At 42.1% G+C, this 20,910-nt stretch overlaps 1 protein-coding gene across 1 annotated transcript in view; it reads left to right on the plus strand.

Annotated features, from left to right (window-relative positions):
• The window catches only part of IGHMBP2 (immunoglobulin mu DNA binding protein 2), an 81,553-nt gene that overhangs the window by 33,445 nt on the left and 27,198 nt on the right, over positions 1–20,910 (plus strand). Inside the window, exons 7-11 of the mRNA XM_033928385.1 lie at positions 1,326–1,473; positions 5,012–5,186; positions 11,837–12,019; positions 15,154–15,272; positions 19,309–19,403. Of these exons, the coding sequence (XP_033784276.1) occupies positions 1,326–1,473; positions 5,012–5,186; positions 11,837–12,019; positions 15,154–15,272; positions 19,309–19,403 (720 nt within the window). The remainder of the gene's footprint in view (positions 1–1,325; positions 1,474–5,011; positions 5,187–11,836; positions 12,020–15,153; positions 15,273–19,308; positions 19,404–20,910) is intronic.

Below are 20,910 nucleotides of genomic sequence, written 5' to 3' on the forward strand. Positions count from 1 at the left end.
TCTCATAGCATTTTCCATTTTTTCTAACTGAACATGAATCAAGGTATTATCCTTCACATTAGATGTTAAACAAGACTGGATCACAGATACAGATGTCTCAACCTTATCAATTCTTTTCTCCATTAACTCTAATTGAGCTCCCTGTTCGTTCACCTTCTTAGTAATATCAGTAGAAAATTGGCAAAGCTATATGACCGTGGTCTGTAACGAGCTCTCAATTTTGTTAGCCACTGTCCAAAGATCTTGTAATTTTATAACTTTATCACCCCCTCCCAGGGATGCTGAAGAGCACTGAGGCATTTGAACAGGAATTAACACCGTTTTAGATTTCTCAGACAACATTAAAGTTGAGTCCAGATCAGTTAATTTAGGAGAAATTAGCTCTATTCCATCTCCGAGTGTAGAGCTAATTTTCTCTAGTATACTTAGAACAGGTTGGGGTGGAGGAGAAGGTTCGCCAGAGGAAAGCGAGACAGAATGGGACTGGCAGAATCTTACCTTCCAGAGATGTTACCAGATTGGGATTTAGGTGGCGGTCCATCGGTCCCATAACTGGAGCCGTTGGGATGACTTTAGCTTTCCTCTTTCCCATCTTTTTCTCCTTATTCCTGTCCTGTTACTCCTCGTGGCTCCGAAGGGGCCAAAAGGGGCAAATTCAGCCTCTTTGGCCACCCTTCCGTGGCAATAAGATCTTTTAAAGTTGGGAGAAGGACCTCCCCCTCCTGAATCCGACAGCCGCCGGGTAGTAGCCACTGGGGTGCCTGCCTGCAGTTCTCTCCTCCCTCCGGGTATGTAGCAGTCCTCTCTCACAGTGGCAATTAGATCTTTTAAGGTCGTGAGAAGGACCTCCCCTCCCAAATCTGACAGCTGTCAAATAATAGCCACTGGGGTGCCTGCCTGCAGTTCTCTCCTCCCTCCTGGTATGCAGTAGTCCACCTTTTATACCTTTAGACAGACTTCAGGTGTCAATCATTGAGATTGTTTAGAACAGTGGTTCCCAACCCTATCCTGGAGGACCACCAGCCATTTGGTTTTTTGAGCTAGCCCTAATGAATATGCATATGAGAGATTTGCTTATAATGGAGGTGACAAGCATGGAAACCTGCTCCATGCATATTCATTAGGGCTATCCTGAAAACCTAACTGACCGGTAGTCCTCCAGGACAGGATTGGGAACCTCTGGTCTGGAATATTAGATAGCTTTAAACTTTCAAGTTATTGTCATGTTCTGAAACTTTGTATTGGGAAGTTGATTCTTTAGTATAAATCATTACTGTAGTTCATGCCATTAATAAAACCAAGCTTAAAAATATTTTGCCATGCAGGTCAAAATCAAAAAGACTAAGGAAAAAGGAGAGAAAAGCCATTATCGCTCTGAAATCAAGGTACTGAGGAAAGAGCTAAAGGAAAGAGAGGAGAATGCCATGACAGAGATCCTCAAACATGCTACAGTGGTTCTTGCAACAAATACAGGTTGGAAAGAGCATTTTACGGTCACGATAGAGATGCCATATTGTATGCCACATAGACGTGTTGACCAGTGTTGAAACGGTGGCTATTAGGATAGGATTTCTTGATTAACTCGTCCCTCAAAATAGAAATATAAAATAAAAATGAATAACTTAAATAGAGATTTAACTGATATATATATTTTTATGAGGTCAATTGAGCACTAATTAATTGAAATTCTGCTGTTTAAAATAATCCCTGCATTTAGTGCTGTTATAAGTGTAATCAGTGACATTATGCATATTCAGGCCCATTTCAGAAAAGTCGGGGATGTAGGCATAAAGGTGTTTTATGCTAAGCATCTAGATCCTGTGATATATTTAACAAATGTAAGACTAAGGGGGTCCTTTTACTAAGGTGTGCTACCGTTTTAGCGTGCACTAAAAATTAGCATGCACTAAATGCTAACGCACGCCAACATGTCCATAGGATATAATGCGCACCTTAGTAAAAAGACCCCTAAATGTACAAATTATCCATTCAGTGTTGATATTCAGCTGTTTCAGTGAATCTGCAGAATTAGAAAGGATTAATATTGTTGTTGGGTTTATTTTTTTGTTACATAGAGCATTTTGGACCCCAGTTCGTTTACAGAAATTAGATAGCTCTAAGTCTAATAGATGCTGGCACTGTCATCTCGAAGCTGGGACATTAGATCATTTAATATTCTATTGTCCATTGATAGTTTTGGAAATCCATTTGGGGCCAATCCGGTGGCATTATCATATGACACTGTGTTATTTGGTACTTCCATGAGAGCTAAGAGTCAAATCTCTTCTAATAATAATACATTTTTGCTCATCATGACAGGGGTTGCCATACAGCAAATTATGAAAAACTGGAAAAATTGGGATCGGCTGAATTATAATTTTGGGTGGAATTCGTTATGCCAAATCTTTAAAATGGAGCAGGCAATAGCCATACAGCAGGGGCATTTTAACAAAATACTGTACAGAATGAATATTCTTTTTTCCCTTTTGTTCATACACGTCCAGGGTGGGGAGGGGGATGGGAATACTTTATGATTTCTAACGCTTAAGAACAATTGTTGGGTATAAGGGAGGTGGGGGATATTTGATGTGAGTTAGAATTTGATGGTATATTAAGTGATGTTAAAGTATAAAATGATTGTATCTTATGTTACACTTATTGGAAGTTTTAAAAATAAATAAAGATTTAAAAAAAAGAAAGGATAAATATTAACATGTAGGGCCTGATACTGAGTCCGCGGCAGTCGGCAACTTTTATAGTTTTGACCATCATGGGCAGAAAAAGGCCCAGATATTCAATTCCTGACCTAATCCAGTCACTTGTTTCGAATAACTGGCAGGATAAATTTAGGACAACCTTTTTGTTGTCCTGACTTTATCCTGGTTCTTATCTAGGCAGTAGTCTCTAAAAATTGTTTCTAACCCGGTAAATCCTGGCTCCAATCAGACTCCACTCCCTGCATTAACTGGAAGTGCCACATTGGCCTTCATGGATTTTCAGCAGCACAGTCCTGATTATGTGCTGCTAAAAAAAAAACAAAAAATCACTCTAGCAGTGTGTGGCTTAACCATTACAAATCTTGCCCCAGGGGGAAGCATCTCCTGGAGGGCGCAGTGAGAGGAGACCAGGGAGTTGTTTGTGAGCTGTTTTACCTTCTGTTCCCCCGGAGTGTCTCTCCCGATATTGCAGTGTCTATTGCTAACAGGCACTGAAACTGGACACCCACAACATCGGGTCCTGCAGCCCGGGAGATAAGAAGTGTCTCCTCCTGTGGCGCGGCCACAGGGCGTGCCCGGAGGGGCAGGTCATGCCCCTTACGAGCCCCTTGAGAGCCACTGGAGCCTCTGGAGTATGAACAGCTTTAAGTTAAGTTGAATTTATTACCTAATTGTGCTATATGTTTGTTTCCTGATTGATATGGGGAAACGCAAGGGGAAACTTTGGGTCTCAACCCCAGTTAGTGTTGGACCTATGGATAAACACTTGTTGTTACCAGGTTCCATGAGGTCAGTAGATAAACCTGATTCATTTTCAGGAGCTTCCCTGAGTTCTCCAGAGCGTACCCCTCCCCTCCCTCCTGATCTTCCCAGGAACATGGAACCTACGGGTTCGCAAGGGGCTTCTTTTGAAGCCTCCGACCTCCAACAAACTGCGGAGATTGTTTTTTCGCAGATGCCTCAAGTCTTTCCTGGAATAATTAATCAGTCAGAGGGGTTGGAAGAAAATCCAGAGGAAATTACCTTAAAAGATTTGTGGACTTTGAACACGAGGATGGAGGTGATGTTAAGGAAAGTTACTAATCATGTTCAAGTTTTCTCCAATGAAGTTGTTGATAAATTGGGAAATGTAGATGCTAACATTGGGAATTTAGATCAACGTACGCTTTCTCTTGGAAAGCAGATAAAGAACTTACAGTCATCTATGGTGACAGTAACAAAAGACTCCTTGAGTTGGAAATGAGTGAGAATCAGGTTAGATCAAGGAATCTGAGATTAGTTAATTTCCCAGTGACTCACTTATTATCTCCTGAGATACTATTGAGAAAGTATCTCAAGGAGATATTAGGGGTCACTAATTCTGACACCATGATGTTCTCTAACTTCTTTTATATACCTCAAAAGAAAAAAGTTCAAGTAGAAGGGGGAATGGATCAATTGAGTACTGTAGAGGTAGATTTAACAAAATTTCTTGAATATTCCCAAGATTTGATCCAAACCCGGGCTACTCTTTTGATTACCTGTGTTAATGAACTAGATAAAACTTTAATGTTGAAGCTATATTTCCAGAATAGAAAGGCTAAATTCTGTGGAGATAGGGTCTTAATGTTTCCTGATGTGGCAAGGGCTACTCAATATAGGAGGAAAGCTTTTTTGGCTTTACGTCCTAAAGTTCTTGAATTGGGTGCAACGTTCTTTCTTAAATTTCCCTGTAAATGTATTTTACATCTTCAAGATAAAGATTATGTGTTTTGGGAACCTTCCCAATTAGAACTTTTTCTTAAAGGAAGGAAACAAGACTAATTACTAGCTTTCTTTAGTGGGGGGTTTATATAAATAGCGTCCTAAGTCTGTTCTTTTTCTTCCTCCCTTCATACCTATTTTGTATTTCCTGTTAAGTTTATATGAATAATGAGATGTCTTCTTCCACTAGTGGGCTAGATGGATATGTGCCTAAGGGCGTAAAATTTGGTTTTTGGACAGTGTATAATTTCTTTATATCTTATTATGTTTTGAATGAATGTAATAATGTTGAAAATGCTCAATAAAAAAAAAAAAAAAATCTTGCCCCAATATATTTTCCATTTAACTTTATTCAGATTTTTAGCAGTGTTACCAGTTTAAGTGATGTCACTGAAAATCCATAAATAAAGCTGAATAGATATATTAACCATTCTACATATGTACCGGTAGTCATCATCCTGCTACTGCACGTTAACTAGTATGTCTAACAGTCATTGTCTTTTTCCGATTGGTTGTTTAAATTGCCAATTTTCTTCTCCTGTGCTTAATAGGTGCGTCTGATGATGGCCCACTGAAGTTACTTCCTGAAGATTACTTTGATCTGGTTGTGATAGATGAGTGTTCCCAGGCACTGGAAGCAAGCTGCTGGATCCCTTTGCTGAAGGGCAAGAAGTGTGTCCTAGCTGGTGATCATAAGCAGCTGCCACCCACTATAATTTCTAACAAGTAAGGCAGTCATAACTGAAAGGGGTGAAGGAGAGGAGAGATTTTGGATTTAGATCATGCCTTTTCAAGTACAATAGGTGTTTTCCTGCCTTTGGAAGGCTTACATTCTAAGTGCAGATCTGAGGCAATGAAGAGTTAAGCAACATGCCAAAGATCACGAGGGGCGACGGTGGGATTTGGAGCTAGCTCTTTGGTTCTTAGCCCTTCTCTAACCGTTACTCTTTCATTAATGGTCAGAGCAAATAATACACCCTTAGTGGAGGAGTAGCCCACCAGTTAGAGCTCAGGGAAACCTGGTTCAAATCCCGCTGAAATTCACAGTAATCTTGGGCAAGTCACTTAGGGACCCTTTTACAAAGCCGCGGTAGCGAAGCTGCTGCCGAAAATGTGCTGACACTCTTAGGAATTGAATGGGCTTCATCACTGCCACAGCTCTCTAAAAAGGGCACTTAATTCAACATTGCCCTCCAGGGACACAAAAGTACCTACTGCATCTGATCGTACACCACTTTATTAGCTTCCAGACTTTCAGACAGTATACAGTACTCCCCCCAATATTCGTAAATATGTTTATTCGCCTGGGGAGGCAGGTGAGGGCAGCTGGAGCACAGCCGAGTGAAGAAAATCACTCACGGTATGCTCCGACCGCCTCTTCCTGTACTAAAGTCGGGCTACACCAATCAGGAGCTGCTTTTACACACAGCTCCTGATTGGTGTAGCCCGACTTTAGTACAGGAAGAGGTGGCCAGAGAATACCGCAAATTCACGGGGGAACACTGTATAAGAAATTTAATAATAAATAATCCTTTTGAAATATAAAGGATAGTTACTGCCTGGATGTCTTTGAGGAATGTTGATACCTTTAGGACATAAGATTCCTCCAGCGCTTATCATTCATAAGAGCCTTTCATAAACCTAAAAACAGAATGTACGTTGAAAGATGTCTGCAGTCTTTCCAGGAATATAAAAACCGCTCCTCAAGACATATCCTAAGAGCACATTAAAAGTCCCTATAAATAAAACATTTTTTTTTCTGTTAATTTTTCTCGATGGCTATTTTAAGATCCTCTTCTCTGCTCCAAGAAATGGCTAGTAACAATTATAAGTTTCCCTCTATACCTTCTTGGAGATGGTGGGTCGCAAGTAAGTACTGGTTATTTCAGGCAAAATTTTTGATTTTTTTTTTTTTATGTAACCTCAGTGCAGTAGTAAAAGCTATCGGCCTCAGGAAACCCGAGTTCCAGGCTTATACAATATAAAAAGGGACACCACGGATTTTCTCTTGGGCTTCCTCTCCTCCCTTGCCATATTTGGACTTTGTTTGATGTTAGAATTGGCTCCTGAAGAAGGGAACGATCCTGAAACTGGGCACAGTTGAGCCTTCTTGCCTGGCGGTGAAAATGCCACTCTCTCGCGGAGAATCGCTGAGCAACCAAGGAGCACCTGAGATAAGTACTTGAAATCATTAGTTTGAGCACTTTTTGTACTGGTGGATCGCAATTATTGTATCAGATAATTAAATATCTATCACACAACACTTTTTTGAGTGATTTTCACTATTATTTAAAAAGCACTTGATGTGTACCCATGATGGTGCTAAAGTGGCGTGAGAAATAGCCCCTTTTTTATACTGTATAAGCCTGGAACTCGGATTTCCCAAGGCCGATAGCTTTTGCTTACTGCACTGAGATTCCATCAAAAATTTAAAAATAAGTTTCAAAGTTTGCCTGAAATAGATGATACTTACTTGTGACCCATCATCTCCAAGAAGGTATAGAGGAAAACTTATAATTGTTACTGCTTATTATCCTCTAGGACATTTGTTATTGCCAAGAAAATGGCTGGCATTACATGTTGGAGTGCACTTAGTGAAAGCTATCACTGGAATTAACTGCAGCAGTTTGCTCTTTGTTAGGCCAAGGCAGATCTGCAGACCATCCTCTTCAAATTGCACATATTTGAAGCAGGAATCTAAACCCCCCCTTTTTTTTTTTTACAAAACCATGCAAGCGGTTTTTAGCACCACCCAGCTTGTGTGGTTTTGTAAAAGTAGGATGAAGTGCCTGAGTGAGTCCCCAGATCCAATAAAATTCAAAACAGTTTTCAAATAGTGATTTATCTGGGTATTTTATCTGTCTGAAAATTGCCTCCCTTTTGGCTGCATTCAAGGAAGTTGTTTCCTGGAATGAGAACTGGGTGGTTTTCAAGCTACTCTCTTTAGGTCAAAGTGTAGGAGCACTTTTTCAACTCACATATGTTACTGTCTGCTTTCAAGGAGGAAGTAAATGCGTGCTTTCTGTTTGAAATGTGCTGTGAATACAAAGTAACTGTGGATCTTTGTACCCGTATTATAAGGATAGATCAGAAATGCAGCCCTACATAGTAACATAGTAGATGACGGCAGATAAAGACCCGAATGGTCCATCCAGTCTGCCCAACCTGATTCAATTTAAAAATTTTTTTTTTTTTTTCTTCTTAGCTATTTCTGGGCGAGAATCCAAAGCTTTACCCGGTACTGTGCTTGGGTTCCAACTGCCGAAATCTCTGTTAAGACTTACTCCAGCCCATCTACACCCTCCCAGCCATTGAAGCCCTCCCCTGCCCATCCTCCTCCAAACGGCCATACACAGACACAGACCGTACAAGTCTGCCCAGTAACTGGCCTAGTTCAATCTTTAATATTATTTTCTGATTCTAAATCTTCTGTGTTCATCCCACGCTTCTTTGAACTCAGTCACAGTTTTACTCTCCACCACCTCTCCCGGGAGCGCATTCCAGGCATCCACCACCCTCTCCGTAAAGTAGAATTTCCTAACATTGCCCCTGAATCTACCACCCCTCAACCTCAAATTATGTCCTCTGGTTTTACCATTTTCCTTTCTCTGGAAAAGATTTTGTTCTACGTTAATACCCTTTAAGTATTTGAACGTCTGAATCATATCTCCCCTGTCTCTCCTTTCCTCTAGGGTATACATATTCAGGGCTTCCAGTCTCTCCTCATATGTCTTCTGGTGCAAGCCTCCTATCAATTTCGTCGCCCTCCTCTGGACCGCCTCAAGTCTTCTTACGTCTTTCGCCAGATACGGTCTCCAAAACTGAACACAATACTCCAAGTGGGGCCTCACCAATGACCTGTACAGGGGCATCAACACCTTCTTTCTTCTACTGACTACGCCTCTCTTTATACAGCCCAGAATCCTTCTGGCAGCAGCCACTGCCTTGTCACACTGTTTTTTCGCCTTTAGATCTTCGGACACTATCACCCCGAGGTCCCTCTCCCCGTCCGTGCATATCAGCTTCTCTCCTCCCAGCATATACGGTTCCTTCCTATTATTAATCCCCAAATGCATTACTCTGCATTTCTTTGCATTGAATTTTAGTTGCCAGGCATTAGACCATTCCTCTAACTTTTGCAGATCCTTTTTCATATTTTCCACTCCCTCTTCGGTGTCTACTCTGTTACAAATCTTGGTATCATCTGCAAAAAGGCACACTTTTCCTTCTAACCCTTCAGCAATGTCACTTACATACATATTGAACAGGATTGGCCCCAGCACCGAACCCTGAGGGACTCCACTAGTCACCTTTCCTTCCTTCGAGCGACTTCCATTAACCACCACCCTCTGGCGTCTGTCCGACAGCCAGTTTCTGACCCAGTTCACCACTTTGGGTCCTAACTTTAGCCCTTCAAGTTTGTTCAACAGCCTCCTATGAGGAACTGTATCAAAGGCTTTGCTGAAATCCAAATAAATTACATCTAGCATATGTCCTCGATCCAGCTCTCTGGTCACCCAATCAAAAAATTCAATCAGGTTCGTTTGGCACGATTTACCTTTTGTAAAGCCATGTTGCCTCGGATCCTGTAACCCATTAGATTCAAGGAAATACACTATCCTTTCTTTCAGCAACACTTCCATTATTTTTCCAACAACTGAAGTGAGGCTCACCGGCCTGTAGTTTCCTGCTTCATCCCTGTGACCACTTTTATGAATAGGGACCACATCCGCTCTCCTCCAATCCCCAGGAATCACTCCCGTCTCCAGAGATTTGTTGAACAAGTCTTTAATAGGACTCGCCAGAACCTCTCTGAGTTCCCTTAGTATCCTGGGATGGATCCCGTCTGGTCCCATCGCTTTGTCCACCTTCAGTTTTTCAAGTTGCTCATAAACACCCTCCTCCGTGAACGGCGCAGAATCTACTCCATTTTCTCGTGTAACTTTGCCGGACAATCTCGGTCCTTCTCCAGGATTTTCTTCTGTGAACACAGAACAGAAGTATTTGTTTAGCACATTTGCTTTCTCCTCATCACTCTCCACATATTTGTTCCCAGCATCTTTTAGCCTAGCAATTCCATTTTTTATCTTCCTCCTTTCACTAATATATCTGAAAAAAATTTTATCTCCCTTTTTTACATTTTTAGCCATTTGTTCTTCCGCCTGTGCCTTCGCCAAACGTATCTCTCTCTTGGCTTCTTTCAGTTTCACCCTGTAGTCCTTTCTGCTCTCCTCTTCTTGGGTTTTTTTATATTTCATGAACGCCAACTCTTTCGCCTTTATTTTCTCAGCCACTAGGTTGGAGAACCATATCGGCTTCCTTTTTCTTTTGTTTTTATTGATTTTCTTCACATAAAGGTCCGTAGCCATTTTTATCGCTCCTTTCAGCTTAGACCACTGTCTTTCCACTTCTCTTATGTCCTCCCATCCTAACAGCTCTTTCTTCAGGTACTTTCCCATTGCATTAAAGTCCGTACGTTTGAAATCTAGGACTTTAAGTATCGTGCGGCCGCTCTCCACTTTAGCCGTTATATCAAACCAAACCGTTTGATGATCGCTACTACCCAGGTGAGCACCCACTCGAACATTAGAGATACTCTCTCCATTTGTGAGGACCAGATCCAATATCGCTTTTTCCCTTGTGGGTTCCGTCACCATTTGTCTGAGCAGAGCCTCTTGAAAGGCATCCACAATCTCCCTACTTCTTTCCGATTCCGCAGACGGAACATTCCAGTCCGCATCCGGCAGGTTGAAATCTCCCAACAGCAGAACCTCCTCTTTCCTTCCAAACTTTTGGATATCCACAATCAGATCCTTATCAATTTGCTGCGATTGAGTCGGAGGTCTGTAGACTACACCCACGTAGATAGAAGTTCCATCTTCTCTTTTCAGAGCAATCCATATCGCTTCTTCCTCTCCCCAGGTCCCTTGCATTTCGGTCGCTTGGATATTGATCTTTACATAGAGAGCTACTCCTCCACCTTTATGACCATCTCTGTCCTTCCTAAAAAGATTATATCCCGGTATGTTTGCATCCCATCCATGTGATTCACTGAACCATGTCTCTGTGATAGCAACAATATCTAGATCTGCCTCTAATATCAGGGCTTGCAGATCATGAACTTTGTTGCTTAGACTGCGAGCATTTGTGGTCATCGCTTTCCAGCTATTTTTCAGCGATAATCTCCTTCTTCGTATGGATTTTTGTGTCGTAGACTTGGGGGTGGGTCAGTAGAGTGGGCAGACCTGATGGGCTATGGCCCTTATCTGCCGTCATCTTCTATGTTTCTGTTACATGCTTTATTTTCCAATTCAGCCTCCTCCTTGAGAATCTTTATCCTAAAATGCAATGTAATGTAACTTATTTTCAGAAAGACAATTTGCACAGGTGAATAGCTTTTGGCTTTGGCAAGTATCCCCTGTAAGTGATGGCTGTCTCCAAATGGCTGTTTCCTTCAGAATCAAAGGACGACTGAGTAAAATGTATTACGTTTTTGTTAGTTTTTAAGCCAAGCTCATTTTTCTATAGTTCCTCATTATTCCACCATTTGATTTATCTAAATTCCCTGAATAAGCATGGAATGGCTGAGGTTAGGGTGGCCTCCCTGCCTCCTGGGAAAGATTTGCTGTCTTTGATGTCAAAATTAAGATGTGTGGAGAAATAACTACCTCAAATACAGATCCAAGGGGATGGAGCCAGGTCCTTTGTTATAGAAAAGAAAATGCAGCCCTACAGGATTATTTGTGCTGAAGCCAGTGTAATACTTTTAATTTCTAATGATGGTTCAATGTGGCTGAGTCAGCGCTGGTAAGAAATACTAAGACATCAATAATGTACTTGTAAAAGAATAGCTGACAGAGATGCTCAACTGATGGTGCTCTTGTAAGGGAAAAGTAACCTATACTATATGGGATCTTTTCTCCGTTATTTCCCCTTTCTTTTAACTCTCATCGACCTCTTTCTACTAGAGCAGGGATAGGCAACTCCGGTCCTCGAGAGTCGTAATCAAGTCGGGATTTCCTGATTTCCCCATTGGAAGCAGTGCATGCAAATAGATCTCATGCATATTCATTGAGGAAATCCTGAAAACCCGATTGGATTCCGGCTCTCGAGGACCGGAGTTGCCCACTCCTGTACTAGAGGCATACATAAATTTAAACTAGTATTCCCTTCTACTAGAGGGATTCAAACTTTAGGTAGACTTTCCCATTCTCTGGCATTTACCATGGTGAAAATCTGGAATGATCTCCCTTCAGAAATCAGCCTTCTTTCTTCTTTGACATGTTTTAGAAAAACCTTGTTGCCCTAGTGCTTCCGAATGAATCTGTAAATAGCCCTCCTTCAGTTTTCTTACTTGAATGATTTTGATTGTGCAGGGCTGCGGCGAAGGGGCTTTCTCTGAGTTTAATGGAGCGTGTAATACAGAACTACGGGGACAGTGCTGTGCAGATGCTGACTGTGCAGTACCGGATGCATCATTCGATCATGCAGTGGGCATCGCAAGAAATGTATTCTGGGAAGCTTACTGCACACCAGTCTGTTGCAGATCATCTCTTAAGGTAGGAATTCAAGCTCTTTTCATTTGATTTATTGTATTTGATCTTCCGTCTTTTACATGAAGAGCTGCAATAAAGTGGATTGCAATTTCAAATTCAAAAATATAAACAAGCACATGTATATAAGGATTTATTTGCTGCCTTTTTGAAGAAATTCAGCCAAGAATACCCTGGACTTAGGAAACAGACAATTTACAGCAGTAGAAATATTCAAATAAGAGTACAGTGGTACCTCGGTTTACGAGTGCACCAGTTTGCGAGTGTTTTGCAAGACGAGCAAAACATTCACAAACTTGGTGCCTCGTAAACCGAGCTTGCCTCGCAGTACGAGTGCCCCCCTCCACCGCGATCCTACTTCCCCCCCCCCCCCGAGCAGTCAATGACACCCTTTACCTGACTTGGCACTAGTGCCGGTGCCTGAAGATCCTCCCTCTTCTGGCGTGGCTGGGCGGTGCGTCGGAGATCCTCCTTCTTCTGGTCTGGGCTGGCTTTGAGCATTTGCGCATGCTCAAAGCCTTCTAGCCTCGCTCTCAATCTCGGAGAGAGCGAGACCAGAAGGCTTTGAGCATGCGCAAATGCTCAAAGCCAGTCCAGCCCAGCCCAGACCAGAAGAAGGAGGATCTCCGACGCACTGCCCAGCCGCGCCAGAAGAGGGAGGATCTTCGGGCACCGGCACTAACTACAGGAACTCAAGGCAGTCATTTCCTATTAGCGATCTGCACGGGGCAGGAGCATAGGAAGAACGTTCCTGCCCTGAAAGTCTGCTAGACCACCAGGTAAGGCCGGGAAGACGGGGGTGGGTCAGAGCCGGACGAGAAGATATTCGCGGTTTTTCTCCATTCGCGGTCCAGCTCTGCCCCTATCCCCCGCGAATACCGGGGGAATCATTGTTCCTGCGGAGTGTTCATTGTCCGTCTCCACTGTCTTCTTTGCCAATATACTGTACATAGATTACCATACTAGCACTGTGACTATCTCACTCAGAAGCATACTGCGACACTGCAGCATGCCAGACTTACTGGTGGAGAGAGAGATGATCAGACCTGCCTTTCCCTGTCCTTCAGCCATGTTCTATTTCTACCAGCCTCTGCTCCTTTCAGTTTATTCTGAATTAAGCCTCTCACTATGGAATCTGTCTTTTGCTATGCAGTCTGCAGCACACAGCCTTACTCTTCTGATACACTAACTCAGTCAGCCCAACCCTTCTCTACCGTTGCCTGCACCCCAATATTCCATCTTTTCCTTCTTAAACCCAAGGAAGAAATGAACAAAAAATGGAGGTGCCTTTTGCTTTCAGTTTCCTGATGACATCAGCCATGGTAATTAGAAGAAGTGAGACTGGGATAGGCTTACGTGGCTTCTTAAGTCAGGTAACTTTTTGTTTTTCCTCCCCCAAGGTGGCTTCTCTTTGTCTGGCCAAGCAAATAGGCTGGTTTCTTGATCCCAGAGACTATAATGGGTTTTTTTTGGACTTGGTGACCATTCAGTTCTTTTAAAATAGAACAAACAATGCCCTTGTTCAATGTATTTAACTATTCATTGTAAATTGAATGCAAAGGCATTATTTATAACACATCTGTGTAGATATCACATAGGTTTAAATATTTTTATTACATTACATTAGAGATTTCTATTCCGCCATTATCTTGCGGTTCAAGGCGGGTTACAGAAGAGATTAAAAAAACAGAGGGTTATAATGGAAGAACATTTGTCCTTTCTAGAGAGGTAAAGAGTAGGTTATGTAGTTTCAGTGTGGCGGGAAGAGGGAGGGGGGGAAGTACGGTAAGTTTGAAGTTAGGGCTGTTTCAGGAATTTCTTGATGATTGTAGTTTTTATTTCTTTTCTGAACGTCTTGTAGTCTGGCGTCGTTATCAGTAGACTGGAGATTTGGTTATCTAGTTTAGCTGCTTGAGTGGCCAGGAAGCCATCGTATAGTTTTTTTCCGTTTTACTTCTTTGATCGAGGGGTGTGTGTTTTTCTATGTCTGATTGAGGTGGTTTGGATGAGGCGGTTGTTCAGGTAGGTTGGGCTGTCTCCGTTTAAGGCTTTAAATAACATACAGTAGAATTTAAATACACTGGTACCTTGGTTTATGAGCATAATTCGTTCCAGAAGCATGCTCATAAATCAAAATACTCGTATATCAAAGCGAGTTTCCCCATAGGAAATAATGGAAACTCACTTTGTTATGTTCCCACCCCCCGAGACCAGTGGCGCTGCTCTATCCCCTCCCCCCCTGCCACGAGAACCGGCATTGCTCCCCCCCCTGAAGGACCCCCCCTGCGAAGTGGTACCCTCCCCCCTGTGATCCAGCACCCCCCCTCAAGGCCTGCGAGTTCACGTTCTCTCCGAGAATCTCGGAGAAAGCGTGAACTCTCAGGCCTTGAGTATGCGCAGATGCTCAAGACCCAGCAAGAAGAGGAGGCTGATCTTCGGGCACCGGCACCAACGCACAGGATATGCTGGTGCCAGTTCCGAGGCCCAGATGACAGTACGAAGCGGGTTCGGGTGGGTCTGGGGGACTTCAGATTGCGGCGGGGGGGTGCCGGATCGCGGGGGAGGGAGGGTGCCGGATCGTGGGGGGCGCCACTCGCAAATCGAGACACGCTCGGTTTCCGAGGCGCTGATTTTGCGAATGTTTTGCTCGTCTTGCAAAACACTCGCATACCGGTGCACTCATAAACCGAGGTACCACTGTAGTATTCTTTCTTGGATTGGTAGCCAATGTGAGTTGATGTATGCTTCTGTAATATAGTCGTGTTTTCTCAATGAGTAGATGAGTCTCAGAGCTGTATTTTGGATTGTGTGTAGTTGTTTAGTCGTTGTAACAGAGCAAGGGAGGTAGAGGATGTTGCAGTAATCTAGTCGACTTAGTATTAGGGATTGTACTATAAGCTGGAATTGTGTTTTTTCGAAGAATTTCCTGACTTTGTGTTTTATGAGAAACAACTTGTAACTTCTACATGAGGGAAAGCATTAAAATGCTTATGAGAAACAGCAAAAGTAGGGTAAATACGCCTGTTTTATTTCCTTCTTGCTCTGTCGATTTGTTTTTATCAATGTTTATGGATTAGGCATGCAATGAAACAAATGTGTTTTAGCATTTGCCATAAATTCTCTCAATTGTTAATTGTCAGGGATTTGCCAGGAGTTACTTCTACCGAAGATACTGGGATCCCGTTACTTCTCATAGATACAGCTGGCTGTGGGCTGTTTGAGCTAGATGTAGAAGATGAACAATCTAAAGGAAATCAAGGTAGGTTTAATTCTTACATACTGTAAATATTGTAGGCTGTTTTTCACTTGGGTTTTGCTGACTCAGGGCTCTGTATTAAAGTGATATCCTACAGGATAGGAAATTCTATTTATGGAACGATAACTTTTGACCTTTAGGGGAGTGTGTGGTGCAGTGGTTAGAGGCACAGCCTTGGCACCCTGAGGTTGTGGGTTCAAATCCCACACTGCTCCTTGTGACCCTGGGCAACTCACTTAATCCCCATTGCCCCAGGTACATTAGATCGAGTAGGAGCCCACCAGGACATTTAGGGAAAAATTCTTGAGTACCTGAATAAGAACGTAAGAATAGCCTTCCTGGGTCAGCCCAATGGCCCATCAAGCCCTGTAGTCCATCCTCACAATGGCCAATCCAGGTCACTAGTACCTGGCCAATACCCAAAGAGTAGCAATATTCCATGATACCGATCCAGGGCAAGCAGAGTCTTCCCCCATGTCTTAATAACAGACAATGGACTTTTCCTCCAGGAATTTGTCCAAACCTTTCTTAAAACCAGCTACTCTATCCACTTTTACCATAACCTCTGGCAACAATGCGTTCCAGAGCTTAACTATTCTCCGAGTGAAAAAATATTTCCTCCTATTGGTTTTCTCTGTAACTTTGAGTGTCCCCTAGTCTTTGTAATTTTTAACGGAGTGAAAAATCGATCCACTTGTACCCGTTCTACTCCACTCAGGATTTTGTAGACTTCGATCCTATCTCCCCTCAGCCGTCTCTTTTCCAAGCTGAAGAGTCCTAACCGTTTTAGTCTTTCCTCATACGAGAGGCGTCCCATCCCCTTTACCATCTTGGTCGCTCTTCTTTGTAATCGGCATATAATTGTAGGATATGTGGAATATAAATTATAAAAAAGAAAGAAGAAGAACACCTGTGGCAACCATTGTCTATCTGATAGTTGGTTTTTTTTTATTCCTCCTGAGGACATATTTGGTGCCTTTTTTAAATGGTAGGCAGACTTTATCTATGTATTTAAAAAGAGCTGCTGAAATTTTTCCCTTTTCACTATAGTGAAAAAAAAAGAGGTTAGCTTGCAGGACACCATTTTTTAGGTCCCTGTTTCGTCATTTGAATATGTACATTTGCAGCTACTTCAAAACAGGTGCAAATGCATGCATGTACATAGGAACATAAGCATCGCCATAAGGATCAGATAGAAGGTCTATCAAACTCTATATCCTGTTTCCAACAGTGGCCATCCCAGGTCCCAAGTACTAAAACAGGTTTTATGCTGCTTATCCTAGGAATAAGCAGTGGATTTCCCCAAACCATCTCAATAATGGTCTATGGACTTCTCTTTTAGGAAATTATCCAAAGCTTTTTTAAAACCCAGCAATGCTAACTGCTTTTACCACATTCTCTGGCAATAAATTCCAGAGGTAAAATTACACATTGAATGAAGAAATATCTTCCAGTTGTTTTAAATTTACTACTTAATAACCCCCGAGTCCTTGTATTTTTGGAACGAGTAAACGACTGATTCCCACCTACCCATTTCACTCCACTTGGTATTTTATAGACCTCTATCACAGAGCTTAATGAAATCTGCCCCCACATAACTAGAAAGGTTTTCTTCCGACATAACTTTAAACAAAGTTTCAAAAGGTAAATGACCCAGAGTTTCCTTTTGAAAATATCCTTTAAACTAACAAGTAGAGAAGGGTCTCCGTTGCAAACTTAGCAAGACTTTTTACAACCGCGATAGCAGTTTTTCGCAAAGGCTGGCACGTTGAATGCTCTGTGCTGCTCCCGATACTCATAGAGTTCCTTTGAGCGTCGGGAACAGCGCAGAGCATTCAGCGCGCTAAAAACCGCTATCGCGATTTTGTAAAAGGGGGGGATAGTAAAGTATTTGTGATACATCTGCATGTACGTGATGCCTCATGTGAATCTCATCCCTTAAATGTCTTAATCCATTCATGTTTCACAATAGGTCAACAAATCATATGCCTGGGTGGCTTAGAACAAGGAAGGAAGCCTTAAATCCTTCCTTTTTTAATATGCCATGTGACTTTGGGCTTGTACTTTTCTTTCTTCTGGCTGTTCTGTTTTGGGGGTGGTGGTTTTTTTTTTAATAAATATGTGCTGAAATAAGATTTCTATTTTTTTAACAAGATGTACTATTGACTAACCCTTGTAGTTTTTGCCGATAGAATACGAGTCTTTCCTTTTAATATTTTTACTTTCTCCAATTTCTAAATATGCATTGTAGGATTATGGGATTCATTTATGTATAGAAAGGTAGATTTTTAGAGTGTCAATAGGGACCTAACCTAGCCAGTGAAAGTTAAGTTGTCTGGCTAAATTTCAACTGGTTTCCTACTAAATTTCCCCCCTTCCACCCCCCCTTTTATCAAGCTGCACTGTTCAGAAGTGCAACTTGATAAAAGGAAGATTAGCTGGCTAGATGTGAAGGTTGAAATTGCATAGATTGTCTGGGTAGGAAAAGGGACATCCAAGTCAAGACATTCCGAATTTCCCAAGTATTTTACAAGAGGCTCAATGAACACAACCCACATAGTTTGCAGCATGAACAGTGGGAACAGCTATTTTACGAAGGACTACTGTAAAAAAAGGAACAATGTCAATTGGGCTTTAGAAAATGTGATGTTTTGCAACCTACACAGATAAGAGCTGACCTATGGTTGCAAATGCCAGGTTTTATGAAACTGGGCATCCTAGGAGCCAGGTTGAGGTCCATCTTTGGTTTTAAACACTGAAAGAATTGCTCCTTCAATCATGCCAGAAAATCTTCACTTATGTGTGTCTACATCTGGAATTTGTAAAGCAGACGTGCTCTGTCTTTGCAAAATAGGAGACGTATGTATTCTTCTCACACCATACCTAGAGCATGCGTCTTTGAAACAAACATTCTAAGTAGCAGCTTTCATAAAGGTACAACATTGGGCCTGATATTTACTTATACAAAATGGCCTCCTTTGGGCTTCCTTCTAAGTGGCCTGACTTTCAGAGGGGTGGCTGTATTAGTCTGGACAGAAGCAAGTGACACCATATATAGACTAACCGATTGATTAAGGCACTTGGGTGGTAATCCTTAGCCAGCTATCACTGAACTACTGAGTTTGCTGACCTGTACATTTGCCTCAGACTGTTAATACTCTGTACGCCAGTTGTTTCCCAGTCTGAATTTCTTAATCATAAGTGTCTTATTTAAAGTAAATTTGTATACCCTTTCCAATTGTTTCAGTTGATTTGATTCATGACAGACCGTCTCATTCCTGGAAGAAAGTGGAACCTACACATGGTTCCATCCACTTAGCCTAGGCTCATAAGGTGTGCCCAGGGGATTCTGGATCAGCTGATCCATTCCTTCTTCAATAATATGTGCTAGGGAACAAGTGAGCCCCAGGGTGAAAGCAACTTTGTGGCCTCTTTAGAAGCCAATGCCAGGTTTACCACCTGGCTCATTCAGCCCACGAGCTGGGAACAGTCAAAACGGGCACATCTCTGCAAACACAGCATTATAAGCTTCTGTTGGCACACAGCCTGGAATCATATTGCTGAGGACTTCAACATGCTTGTACTGAATTCTCTGATGCAGAGGAGGTAGTGGTGTAATCATATATTCAAAGAATAAATGCATCTGTTTGTGAAACTGCAGTGCTTAGAAAAGCCGGTTTTTAAAAAAAAAAAAAAAAAATCTTTTGTCTATTCAATTGCTCTGCAAAGTCAGGCGGATTATTTATCATCAATAGTAAAATTCAATTTATTTCAGATTAGAATTGTGTGTGCATTTCTAGGAGACTCAATTTCCACTAGCCTCAGAGTAACTTTCCAATGTGTATAAGCAATTATTTATTTTGCAGGACATCGTGTCCCTCGCTGCTTCTCTGGAATTTATTTTAAGATGAAAATTGTGTACGTTTAGGTGGCGAGAAGCCAATTCCTAGCAAGATCTGTACTAAGTTGGATTGCGTGGGTTTCTTTTCTATACTGTTTAAAAAAAAGTAACTGAAAATATTTTTATTTTCTGCTCTAGGCGAAGTCCGCCTTGTTGGTTTGCACCTCCAGGCTTTGATGGAAGCTGGTGTTAAAACGAGTGACATGGCAGTCATTGCGCCCTACAATCTCCAGGTGACAACCGAACAATTCTTTGAAAGTGCTGCGGTAATAGAGCCCAGTGTTCAAATATAGATTCGGTATTTTGATTTATAAATTAGATTAGACTGGAAGGAGCTTTATTCAGAGTAAAGATGTCAGCTTTAGAAAGGAGCATACGTGGCTCGTTAAGCCAGCCATTTGACAGCTGAAATGATAGCGTTTAGAAAAATTGCAATGAAAAAGGAAAAGAAATGTTGAGTACCAATTAGGTGCAATTTACTATAGAAAACAGCTGCAATTTTAAACAATTAAGGACATTTCCATTGAAAAATGTGTTCATATGGCATAAATTTTGATCCAAAATGCTGCTTAGAAAATAGATGGAAAAAGCCTGAATGAGCTGTAAAACACCATTGAGTGTAGACTCTAATCTTATCATTGGCATTAAAAAATACCTCCTAAAAAGCTGAATTTATTTATTCCCCCCCCCCCCCTCCTTTACTAATGCTTGGCACGGGTTTTAGCGCTGGCAGAAGAGGTAACTGCTCCGACGCTCATAGAATTCCTATGAGCGTCAAAGCAGTTACCGCCGCTGCCAGCATTGAAACCCGCGCCACGCATTAGTAAAGGAGGGGATTTATTAGGTATTTATGTACCATCTATCAAGGTTATCTAAGGGCTCCTTTTACAAAGGTGCGCTAGCGTTTTTAACGCACGCACCGGATTAGCGTGCGCTAGCCAATAATCTACCACCTGCTCAAAAGGAGGCGGTAGCGGCTAGCGCGCGTGGCTATTTATAGCACGCGCTATGTGCGGCTTTGTAAAAGGAGCCCTATGTGGTTTAGAATCAGGTACTCAAGCATTTTCCCTATTTAATAATAATAATAACTTTATTCTTCTATACCGCCACAAGAACATAAGAAATGCCTTCTCCGGATCAGACCTAGGTCCATCTAGTCCGGCGATCCGCACACCGCGGAAGCTCATTTAGGTACTCCTTTATGGAGACCCGGATTTCCCGTATCCCTCAATATGATTAGCAAGAAGGTATGCATCCAACTTGCGTTTGAAACCCAGAACAGTAGTCTCCATCACAACCTCCTCCGGGAGAGCATTCCAAGTGCCCACCACTCGTTGTACGAAACAGAACTTTCCGACATTAGTCCTGAACCTGCTGCCGCTCAGTTTCAGGCTATGACCTCTTGTCCGTGTCACATCTGAAAATGTTAGTAATGCTGATTCCTGGTCTAAGTCTCTATCATATCCCCTCACAGTCTTCTCTTCTCGAGGCGTTCTCTGTAGCTCAAATTCTCCAGAAACTGGGACTGCGACTTCTAGGCGGTTTACAATCAAGGAAGCTGAACATTCAGCGAGTTACAATATGCAGATGATCAGAGGAAATACAGAGTGCAGAAATTTAAAGAAAGCAAAAAATATAAATATACAGTTAGCTGAGTGAGAATAAAGGTTATGCAGTTTGCTAGGAAATTTCTGAGAGGACCCGTTAGGAAAAAGTAACGCATGTCAAAAATACAGCGAA

Source organism: Geotrypetes seraphini, chromosome 19, assembly GCF_902459505.1.
Source record: "Geotrypetes seraphini chromosome 19, aGeoSer1.1, whole genome shotgun sequence".
NCBI lineage: Eukaryota > Metazoa > Chordata > Amphibia > Gymnophiona > Dermophiidae > Geotrypetes > Geotrypetes seraphini.